General features: G+C 42.9%; 1 protein-coding gene and 1 non-coding gene across 17 annotated transcripts in view; one reads left to right on the forward strand and one right to left on the reverse strand.

Annotated features, from left to right (window-relative positions):
- ERC1 (ELKS/RAB6-interacting/CAST family member 1) overlaps nucleotides 1–12,256 on the reverse strand; it is a 274,696-nt gene that overhangs the window by 200,571 nt on the left and 61,869 nt on the right. For 8 of the 16 annotated variants that reach the window (XM_043441404.1, XM_043441409.1, XM_043441414.1 and 5 more), the window contains exons 4-6: nucleotides 7,855–7,929; nucleotides 2,428–2,583; nucleotides 1,040–1,132 (exon numbers count right to left, since the gene is read on the reverse strand). In XM_043441404.1, coding sequence (XP_043297339.1) covers nucleotides 1,040–1,132; nucleotides 2,428–2,583; nucleotides 7,855–7,929 — 324 coding nt within the window. The remainder of the gene's footprint in view (nucleotides 1–1,039; nucleotides 1,133–2,427; nucleotides 2,584–7,854; nucleotides 7,930–12,256) is intronic. The other 8 variants (XM_043441413.1, XM_043441412.1, XM_043441411.1 and 5 more) reach the window with 2 other exon arrangements.
- On the forward strand, nucleotides 7,471–7,543 carry TRNAG-UCC. Its single transcript has one exon. It is a non-coding gene; the product is annotated as a tRNA-Gly (tRNA).

Consider the following 12,256-nt stretch of genomic DNA (forward strand, 5'->3'; position numbering starts at 1 on the left):
GACCAACTTTTCCTCTGGACAATTCATGGTTACCACAAACCAAATTGGACCCTTTTAGACAAAATATCTCACTTTTCTGTCTACACTATAAAGGGGTCAATAAGGAAATAGCAAACACACGAAATTAGTACAAGTGTTTTGTTTTTGTTTCTTTAAATGCTGCATTCCAGCCTTATCCCACCATTATTTTCAGATGCGTTTTTTCCCCTGACACTTGTGAGATAAACGTGTGCCTGACGAGCTCAGAGCAGTGGCGCGCGGGCCCTGCTGGCACAGATCCTGGCACCAGAGGGCTGGTGTAAAAATCAAACTGCCTCTTATAGCTGAGTCTCCTGAGCATCCCTGTGTGCCCTCAGCTTCTTCATCTATAGAGTGGGTTGATAATGTATCTACCTATACCTAGCTTAACAGGTTACAAAATGCTTATAATAAGTACTCGAGTGTTAGCTATTTTTTAATAATCATTTTATCACAGTTTGAAGTGGAATTCCAACTTCTCTAGACAGGAGATGGAACTAGATTTGGAGACTAATTTACTAGATAATTATAAATTAAGCTAACTACTTCCTAGACATCTGTTCCACAGAAAAGTATAATGTGTTGCGAAAATCACCTATCAGGGACTTAGGAGGTGATGTCTACCTAGGAGGGTAAAGCACTTCACTCAAGAAGTGAGATTCAAACAAATCCTGGGTCATGGACCTAGAACATCTGCACATCCTTTGTACCTAAGAAGAGAAAGAGACCATCCACATACATCAAGTGTCTGATGACAGGAAAGAAGCCGAGGGAAAAAAAAAAACAAGCTTTGAAGCGCCATCCACGCAGTGACAGAGCAACGATGGAGAACCAAGGACAGGCCCTTCGGAGCGCGCACGGCTGACTGCACACAGGGGGAGAAGAGGAGTTGGTTAAAGAGCAGAGCGGGCTGGTTAGTGCAGCGCCGGGCAGAAATGCCGACCGCAGAGGGAGAGGGGAGCACCCAGAGCCAGCCGCGGGTCCCGCCGCGGGACCACGGCACGCAAAGGGTAAATCTTACGGCAAAGACCTCAGCCTGCAGACCAGCCGCTCTCTTTTTCAGCTCCTCCCCTTGGGCCTCTTTGGAACTTAGCTCCTCCTTCAGTTGCTCTACCTGTCACGACATCGTTATTCCTTTTCACTCAGGTGTCAACCTGGGTCGTCTTCTTACCTGCTTTTGAGCCAGAGCAGGAACTGGAAGCAACAATAACTCATAGAACACAATCAGATTGGTTCCCCTAATTCCCTCTTCAGAGGACCCCTGGATGGGTTTGCTCTTTTCACAGGGCATTTTTCAGGGCCTGGAATGTGCTAACCAGCAAATGGGAAGCAGAGACGATATTTTATTTTGTTCTCAAGTGAGAGGGACAAATCAAGCTAACAGAAAGTTGGATGTGTGGATTTTTCAGTTCTGGAAGTTATATGAAACTGGCTGTGGTCACACGTAACAGATTCTGAAGATAACAGAGGAATATTCTACTGACTTATATGCAGGTATGGGGATCACAGCAAGAAGCCAGAAACTGGACCATTAGAGGAACAGTTTTCACTTCTGAGAAACTGGGGAACTGACACAATTGGCATATTGGGGCAGTGGGGGGGAGGTTGGAACAGTTTCCACTTCTGAGAAATTGGGGAACTGACACAATTGGCATATTGGGGGGGTGTTGGGGGGATACTTATTTTCTAGCTAATATTTTGTCATTGAAATTATGATCTTTAATTAAAATACCACTAACCTGATAAACTGATAACGGTAATAAACTAAATCTTCCAACTTGCCTAAAATAGTTGAGAAAATCAAACTAAGTGCCTTTGGATCTAAGGAAGGAATACTGTGATGGAGGTTATAACGCAGACTGATGTGTCTCAGCGCCTTCCTTACTGTACATATAGCCAAGTGCATGTGGCAAACAATAAACCTGATATACACGGCTCTTCCCCAAAGAGGAGCGCAAAGGACTTTCCTTTAAGGAGCTGTGTTTGAAGGGAAGGTGCGATTTTATTTAAGCCATTTCAGGGGGGGAAAAAGAGGTGTGGGTTCAGCCTTTTGGTGTTCTGACTTTTAAACTGTTTCACAAGAGAATGTGACGTTTCATACAGGGAGAAAAACTCATCTGGATGTAATTCTGCTTGCCTCAGAAGTACTGACAGACATGAAGAGCTAAATCATGATAATACACACCTAGCCTCACACAAGTAATTTTAAGTGAAATCTGAAATATCCATACAACATCAGTAATTCTGATGTTAATACTGGGAAAGTTTTATCTGAAAGAATTATGTTTCAAGTATTCTTCCCTGAAGCCTGATAAAGCAGCGTGAGGTCCATCATCACTAAAGAGGCAGGAATACACATCAGTTTTTCAACCCCCTCCCCTTTAAAAATCAGGTATCTCACACCATTACCTTGTTCTTCATAAATTTAGAATGGCTCCGGTAGACCTCCATTTGCTTCATCTCCTCCTCTCGCTCTTCAGTACTCAAAGCCCCATTGGATTTCAGCATCTGGATCTCCTCTTCCAAGTCTCGGAGCCCACGCTCCATAGAGGAGATTTTTGAATCCTGAGAGCAACGCAAGGTTGAGACATTAAAGTCTTCGTGAAAAATCAGCAAGGCTGAACAAGCCGGCCTTTACAGTGTGAAATTTAATAAAGATCAACACATATGTAGAAAAACTACAAGAGGTGCCCTGCTTCTGAAATATATCCTTCCTGACCATAGTATGTTTTTCCTTTAATTCCTTCCTCTGTGCCCTTCTGATTAAAGCTAACAGTATTAATGAAAGAGGCAGAAGCAATGGACAACTAGCTCAAGTTTCTGAGCACTTTATGGCCAACAAACTTCTGGTGAAAACATCTGTAATATTAACGGGAAAACCTTTCCAGGTTATAATACTTTATCATTTTACTTGGCAACCTTAAAAGGTTTATTTCTGCCCCCAATGGAGTAGGGAGAAGAGTAAGAAGGTTTTGAAGACTTACAGTAATATGTCCAACTATCTACAATCACAAAGACCTGATTTTATCCCACTGCAGAAAAGCAAAGGGATGAATTGTTAATTACATCAAAAGTTGCAGTTTACCCTACAGTGGTTCTGCCTTATCCACAGTTATATTTTCTGTGGTTTGGCTTTCCATGGTTTCAGTTACCCGAGATCAACTGTGGTCTGAAAATATCAAATGGAAAATTCCAGAAAGAAACGATTCATCAGTTTTAAACTGCATACTGCTGTTCGGATCAACACGACGAAGTCTCACACCTCTGTCGCCCCAGGACGTGAGTCATCTCTTCGTCCACTGTATCCCTGCCCATTGGTCACCCAGTGGGAGCCTTGGTCATCAGACGGACTGTCCTGGCATCATAGTGCTTGTGTTCAAGTGACCCACAGCACAAGCATAGTGATGCTGGCAGCTCAGACTAGCGAAAGGGAAGCCATAAGATGCTTCTTTTAACTGAAAAAATGGAAGTTCTCAATAAGGAAAAAAAATCATATGCTGAGGTTGCTAAGATCTATAGTACAAATGAATCTTCCATCAGTGAAACTGTGATGAAGGAAAAAGAAATTCGTGCCAGCTTTGCTGCTGCACCTCAAACTGCCAAAGTTAAGGGTACTGTGCATGATAAGCACTTAGTTCAGATGGAGACAGCATCAGAGTTGTTCAGTAAGATACCAAGAGAGAGCATGAGACTACTCACCTTTTCATAAGTATACTGTTGTAACTGTTCTATTTTATTAATTATTGTTAATCCCTTACACTGTGCCTAGTTTATAAAATGTATCCAAGGAATGTACAGGGGAAAATACAGAATATACAGGGTGTGGTATTACACTATCTGTGGCTTCAGGCATGCACTGAGGGTCTTGGATCATACCCCCCATAGACAAGGGGGAGTGCTAATATGTTAGTAATCTTACTTATTCTCTATACTTTACCATGAGTTTGAAATATTTCATAGTCATTTTTAAGAAGAAACATCACTGTTGTAAATCAGCCTCACCACAAATACCTCCCAGTACAATACCTTCTATACCATTTTCTTGGTTTTGTCTGTCACAGTACCTAACTTATCCCCAGATTACTTTAGATGACATAAGTTACGGAAAAACTCCAACAAATAACAGATATTTTTACATCGATAGTTGCATATGCTTATTCACCTATGAAATAAAAACCTTAAAGAGCATTAAATTCAGTAGAACTTTATTTTATCTGGAAATTCAGAGAAACCACTCCTTTAGGAAGAAATTTTGAGACTGACTTGTTTTTTCACTTTACCTCCAGGCTGTCGTGACTGACTTTTCTTGCTCTCTGAATGCATGCAGATAAGAGTTAAAAAACTTATCATTAGACAGTTGTAACTAGCTATTTTTAGGTTCAGGGGAGAGGTAAGGGCTCAATTCCTTCGACTTGCATTGAATTACCTTTAAAAATAATACAACAAACATTTTCTTTTATAAAACTATTCAAATAAAACTTATATTTGGTTCAAAATTAAACATATTGTATTAATACAGTCAGAGACATTCTAAATCTGAACTAGGATTTTTTTTAATATTTGCCTGACATATGGAACACTGCCATTACTTTTTGGATTCTATTTATATTTGGCTGTGCTGGCTCCACTGCCGCTCGGGCTTTTCTCCAGTTGTGGCCAGCACGGGCTATTCTCTAGCTACGACGTGTGGGCTTCTCACTGCAGCGGCTTCTCTTGCAGAGCCTGGGCTCCAGGCGCAAAGGCTTCAGTAGCTGTGGCACAGGGTCAGTTTCTCCATGGCGTGTGGGGTCTTCTCGGACCAGGGACTGCACCCACGCCTCCTGCCTCGGCAGGCAGATTCTTTACTACTGAGCCACCAGGGGAACCCCCTTGAACTAGGATTTTGATTTACTTGCTTACAATTATCTCAGCTCACAGAGAATAAATAAATGACTTCAAATGCACTATCTGAAAATTAAGATGACTATAAATCTTCCTGGATAGATCAAAATGTTGTCCCTCAAGAAAAGACTAAAATAATAGACACAGGCATGTAATTAACTTGCCAATGAAGAAAGGGATACATGGCTCTCCTGACAGTAGCCTAGGCAGCAATGAAAGGGGAAGCAGGGGGCGGGGGGTATTTCTAGCACCGCTGGGTGCCACACAAGTGAAACAGCCTCCAGCTAAGAACTCCGGCCCCATACATCAGCAGCCCCTTCCTCTATGAAGCCCCGCAAGGCCCTGGCCAGGACACATTTCCCGTCTTCTCCCTGAATCCCAACACACACTGGGGGGGGCAGCTGTGGACTGGATCAGCACCGTTGCTGCCATTTCACGCACCATAAGATCACGCAGAAGGGACCAGATTCCAGCTCTGACTGCCCGGAAAGAGATCCTGCCATACCTGATAAGCTGGACTAGTTTTGGCACCAATGCAACTGGTCCTCAGGCTGGGCTTATTTGAGGACAGTCCTTCCAAAGGAGGTTTTAGAACAGATGATAACTAGATAAATAAATTCTCTACCATCTTACTACTCTGTTCTTCCCTAGTCCTGGATCTCCCAACAATAATCAACTGAGCCCACTGAAATCCTCCGCTCCTTGTTAAATTTCTCAAATCCTCAACCTTTTTTCAAAAGGTGTCTAAGCTGCATCTCAGCTTCTTCAGTCGTGATTTCAACATAACATCCACCTGACCCCACTGGGCCACCGGAATCTCCGTCTCTTGCTTCTTAGCAAAATGGCTGGAGGTTAACACAACTTAAAATAGATCCACTGCACTTCCATGCTGTCAAAAGCAAGCAAAATGATTCTGTGAACATGGGCACTCTCGTGTGCTTTACTTTTAGGTTCCAACTCAGTAAATAATATGCACAAATAACCGTGTGGGGAACGTGAGCGTGCAGTCCATCCCTCCTAAAGGCTCTTATCAAGATTATGTTCAGGACTATTAATTGTCTGACTACAAAGAACCCAGAATCCACTAATTTGGAATTTGTCTGGAAAACCCTTTCCCCAACAAGAATACAGATGTATACAATATAAGTTTTAAGAGGAAATCATCTAAGAAAACAGCTATCATAACTGTACTTAAGAAGCATCTATTTACACAGAACTATTTATATACCAAAGGCTAAATATTCGTGTCACATCAACAAATATTAAATGAAGGTGCACAATGCAAAACATTGTATCAAACTATTTAAGGGACATGAAGAAGGTGAAAGGAGAAACAGACATGGGGGAAAGGAGAGGAGGGAAGGTCCCTGTCTAAAAGAGTCTTCAGTTCTTGTAAGAAAGAATATGCTGTTAATAAAAACTATAATAGCAGCAGCAGCTAGCACTAACTGAATGTTTACTATGTACCAGGCCCTGTTCAAAGTGTTTTAGTTGTTTTAACTAATTTAAATGACAAAACAACCCATGGGATAGGTACTAGTATCATCACCACTTATCAATAAAGAAATTGAGCTATAGAGAAGTTAGGTTACCTGTTCTACATCATATGGCTGATTACATAAAGCCAGGTTTTTAATACAGGGAATTTCATACAGAAGGCAAGCTCTTTGTCACCAAGCACCATAACGTTCAGCCTAAAGATTTCTAACTACTCAGTAACTTAAAGCAGAGGTCCATGGAACCCCAGGGGTGCTTCCCAACCCTTTTGAAAAGCTGAAACTCTTTTCATACTAATTCTCTGACTTGCGGGCCTTTTCCACTGTGCTAATAGGTGCAATGGAGGTAGAGGACAGGCAACAGACTGGGTGCCTTAGGACAATGGCAACAGCACGAAACCGCTAGCAGGCAGCGTGTTCTCAGGGTCACAGCTCTCAGAAAAGAGACAAAGAAAGAAAGAACATTTTCAGAACACTGGCTCACTTAGATGTCCCGGATTGTTACTTTTCATACGCTTAACCCTTAAGTATGTATCTTTTCATCATTCTGTGTGAGGAAATAGGAAGGGGCCAGGTCCGCCTGCTGTGTCCTGAGTATGACACGGCTCCCAGGACACTCGATGGGCTGCAACTGAATCAGGTACTTTTTTTTCATGAAACCCTATGCTTCCCTGATGGCTTAGATGGTAAAGAATCTGCCTGTGATGTGGGAGACCTGGGTTTGATCCCTGGGTTGGGAAGATCCCCTAGAGAAGGGCATGGCAACCCACTCCAGTATTCTTGCCTGGAGAATCCAATGGACAGAAGAGCCCGGTGGGCTACAGTCCACGGGGAGGCAAAGAGTCGGTCACGACTGAGCGACTAAGCACAGCACAGCCTTACTTGAGAGAAGAACATTTTCCTTTCTTTTTTCTTTTGGCTGCGCCTCTTAGCATGCAGAATCTTGGTTCCCCAACCAGGGATCCAAACCAGGTACCCTGCAGTGTCTTAACCACTGGGCCGCCGGGGAAGTCCCTGGCAGACAATTTCTTAAAAACAAGCAAAATGAGTCATTTTAAGAGAATAAGGGGGGACTTCCCTGGTGGTTCAGTGGCTAAGACTCTGTGCTTCCAATGCAGGGGGCCCAGGTTCAAACCCTGGTCAGGGAACAGGATCCCATGTGCTGTAACTAAGACCTCATGCAGTCAAATAAATAAATAAACATATATTTTTTTTAAAAAAGAGAGAGAATAAGGGACCTTGAGATTAAAAGGTTTGAGAAGAGCTCATTCCAAGAAATGCTGGGCAAGAGGAAATGAAACTGAAGGTCTTTTCATGTGTCGTGTTCATGAAGTCTCACTATTTCTTCGTCTACAATGTGAGTGAACTAAGTACCACTTTCTAAAACTCACACATCAAAGTGTGATCACTGGAAAGTGCGAACTGATACAGTAAGGTTCCTCATTAGGTTCCCACTTACCTTCATTTCAATAACAGTTTGCAGAGCTTTAGTTTTGGCAGAATCAGGGGCGTTCTCAAATCTCCGATGCATCTCCTACACACAAAAAGCAAGAAAGAGAGTAAGCGTCCTCCTCTTCACTCCCATTTTCTCAAAAGAAGGTAGGGGTGGCGAGGGAGTAGTAGTTTCATGCAGAGATGACTTCCCCAGGCTTGTGAGACACTGATCACTTCCTGTCTCCCTGCCGTTTCCCTGCGGACCAGGAAGCCCACAGACTGCTCTCAGCTAAGGGGAGCAGGAGGGCCCCCATCTCTGAGCACCTGGTTACACACAATGCGTCCCAGAGGCCTCAGTCATCATAACAGGTGATACTCTGGCATGCCTCCAGGTTGCCGTATCACTCTTCCACACGACTCGGCAGCATATTTCAGGACGCCAAGCAATCTAACAAGGGGATCAGAAACAGTCCCTTTTCAGAAGGGGAAGTCACAGCAGTCCAGTACGCACGGCACGAGCTACTGAGAGCATCTGTGTTGATAGCATCCTCTGCATAACATCTGCCCGAGAACCACAGGCCCCTGGCCGACCATGATGGACGTCTCCTGTTTTGTAGGGGCCACAGTCAGAAAGAAAAAGAGAGTAAGGCTGCTGAATGAGTGTCCGAAGTAGTCTATGGTTAGCTAGTGTCAAAAAACAGAGTTATTTTTTTAATCCAAATTTCCTTGAGTTCAGGATCAGAAAAGAAGGAAGGAGGCAGAAGAACATCACAGTTAACGATCTTCAAGAGATTCCCCCTGGGGTTACGGACCTTTCCTGTCAGACTCTGAGATTGTCTCTGAGTCAGCTGGTACTTCCCAGGTCCCCTGAGATAGCCCAAGTGACCACAGGGAAGGTAAATGGGTGCCTTCCATCTCAACAGTGTTGTTGAATGCCCAGACCTGCCCTCTGCTCTGCCCGTTTGACATCACTATATAGATGTCTACCAGGTCACTCAAACTTACTTCATCCAAAACAAAACTTCTGATTTCCTCCTACTTAACCCGGTCCCTCTTCGGAAGACTGGTGAGTCTTGCCCATCTCCTTAAAGGGCACTAGCCTCCTGGTGGCTCAAGCCAAACACCAGAGGGTCCTCCCAGATCCTCATCTCCTACCACCTTCCAGAGCAGATCCTAACTGTTCCATCATCAAAATACTCCTCAAATTTACCATTTCACTTCATTTCCAGTCTAGTTTGAACCTAGATTACTACAACAGCCTCAAGTTAAGCTTCTTTCCATTTCTTCTGTCCATTTTAAAGAAAGCCATGGGGTAATCTTGATAAAGCATCAACAGATGATGGCACTTGACATTAAATCCTTCAATGAGTTTCCCATTTTCTTATCACTCTCTACAAGGTCAACACAATCTGACCGTAACGGACAGAGGACTGGCCTCCTGGTGTAAACTATGTTAAAATTAGACAAAAAAGCATGAAGCAACTGTTTTCAGACATTGAGAAGACAAGCAGCAGAGGACCATGATCCTTGAGAGAAGAGAAACTAACGAGGTTATGATCCAGACTTGCTATCTGATGTGTGATGTGCAGAGAAGGCAGCAAATGGAAAACAGCAGTCCTGCAGGGCTTGGAACACAGACCAGTGGGTCCAAGTCTCCAAGATGCTGGCAATGTGCAAAGCAGAGTAACAGAGAGGAAGAAGCTAGCTGGTAAAGCGTCTGATCTGACAGGGTCCCCTGGAGTCTTCAGGTATAAGCTAAGTATTGGTACACAGGGAAAGACTCCATGATGTCAGACAAAGAGCGACTGTTGGGGGCAGAACAATGATCAGAGAGTGATGAGTGAGCAACCGCCTGAGTTCACAGGGGTTGGCGAGAGTCAAGCTCCAAACAGCCCAGTGGGGAGGTCAGTGGCGCTGAGCAGAGACATTCTAGCCCTGGAGAGACAACCACCTGGGCCAGCCCCAACAGAGTGTAAAAGTAAGTCTCATTAACAGTCAAGTTCATCCACAATTAACTCTTGCCAGGCAAAACATTCCACTAAGAAAGACAGAAAAATCCACAACACGTTAATCCAGGACAAAATCTGAACCCTTGAGTTCAGATCATAATCACCTGTCACCTGCATTAAGACAACAAACTCATCAGTGACCTCCCGGCTTCCAGTCTGTCCACACGCCCTACACCATCAACAGGTGATAAAGTGGGCGCATGGATATTTAATAACATATGTTCAATAAATGAGCACAGAACTTTAAAATGTATTAACAAAAAGAAAATGAATCCTGCTAATTGTTAACTAATCTTCACCTATTAATAAAGTCTTCTAAGGGCTTCCCTGGGGGCTCAGATGGTAAAGAATCCACCGTGCAATGCAGGAGACCCAAGTTCAATCCCTGGGTTGGGAAGATCCCCTGAGAAGGAAATAGCAACCTACTCCAGTTGCCTGGAGAATCCCATGGACAGAGAAGCCTGGCGGGCTACAGTCCATGGGGTCCCAAAGAGTTGGACACAAATGAGCGACTAACACTGACTGACTGACCCTACACTTTACATTTATCTACTTGAAATATTAAAACTGCATTTCTTAGAAATATCTCACAATTCAGACACTGAATTAATTTTATCTGACCTTTTCCCCACAACCGACTTCCAATTTTGGGAAATTTCCAAATGCTTTAAGGTGAAACTATTACAATTTCATTTTAAACTCCAGCAAGCATACCTGTAGTATATAAAGAAAAAAACCCATTTGAATAAAAAGAAACCCTCGTCTAACAAGGAACTTAGGTGTACTTTAAACCATTTGCAGGCATAAAACCTTCCAACTAAGACATTTTAAAACCTATCGGTTGTAACAGATTTCCGTTCAACAGCCTGCACATTAACGCTCATTGTGAACATGTCCTGCAGTCCATAGACTCATCAACTCCCCTTCCCACTGACACATCAACCCTCTGACATGGGCACTGTCAGTAGAGAGAGACGGCTCTGGAAATAAAAGTGAAAGTACTATTCAGACAAATGTAAAAAGCAGAATATGCTATGTGCTTGCTTTATTTCACTCTCTTTAGCCTGAAAATTTTCATTCAAAACAAATTCAAGTACAGGTAGAATTATCTGGATCCTGTCATACTGTCAACTGTGGTGCACACCAGAAAATGCCTTCAATTCCTCTCATTCATGCCCTAAAGAATAATAACTAGACAAAGAAAACAAATAAGGTAGAAACAAAATCTCTCTTTTGTTAGTAGTTTTCTTTCTTTTTCAAAGTCAGTCAACACTTGCTTACACAGCTGAGAGAAAGGAGTATTCGGGGCTGAAAAGCAGCACTTATGTCTGAACTTTCTTTTTTTTCAACATTCAGGTTTTAGCCTCCAGCACCCCTGGTTCTCGGGTAGATGTCCCTTCACCAGATTTAATTCTCCACACAAGTTCAGGGCTGACTGTATTCAACACAGACACGTGGGAAAGAACCCTCAGTACTCTGCCTGCACCTGAACTCCAGATGTCAGGCGGGGGCACTGCACTGCAACCCCTCACCATCTCGACCGACAGCATCATTTTGAGAAAACACACCCTCCTGCCAAAATGAGGCAAAGTCACACACACACACACACACAATGAGACAGGATAAGCTGAATCACAAAGGTGAGCAACGTAGCTGTTTGCAGTTTCCAAAATTACTAGGGAAGCACATGCTCACCGGGGACCCTTTTCCTTTTTTAATTCTCCCTATTCCTTGTCCATTGTTTCCATCTTTTCTCTATGTGTATTTGTTTCTCTTTCTTCCCTCTCAAGTCCTCTGTTTTTTTTTTTAAGTCCTCTGTTTTTACCTTATAATTGCCAGTAATACAGACAGGCATTCCTCAGATGTGCTAGTCAGTCAGTCAGAATTCCTACCTAGAATTAGTCACACAATAGGTCTTTTAACCTCAAATACTTTAGAACAATACAATTGTTCTAAACAAGATTTGCTGACTGAAATATTATACAGACAAAAATTGGCATACATGTAAATAAATGTTTTTATACAAACCAGTATTTTATTCATCACAATAGGATCTACATTAAAAAAAAAAAAAAAAACCCACACACATAGAACTGAAATATTTATTCCATTTATAGACAATGCACAGAATGCATATGGGTTGCTGATCCAAGAATTCCATAGCCAGATTAGGTACGGTCTGCCAACAGATTGAGAACCAGACTTTGGTGTGTCACAGAACCACCTGGAAAGTCTGTTAAAACCCCACATGCCCAGGCCCCAGGCCCTAACCACATCTGGGCTGTAGTTCAGTATTTGTCCAATAGATGTCTTCACTCTTCTACCCATCAAAGGAAAGACACTCCAGTAAACAATACAAAATCTAACCATAAGTCACCTAACAATGTAATTCCACTACAAACAGAAAATACAGGATTA

Source organism: Cervus canadensis, chromosome 21 (genome assembly GCF_019320065.1).
Source record: "Cervus canadensis isolate Bull #8, Minnesota chromosome 21, ASM1932006v1, whole genome shotgun sequence".
NCBI classification, from domain to species: domain Eukaryota; kingdom Metazoa; phylum Chordata; class Mammalia; order Artiodactyla; family Cervidae; genus Cervus; species Cervus canadensis.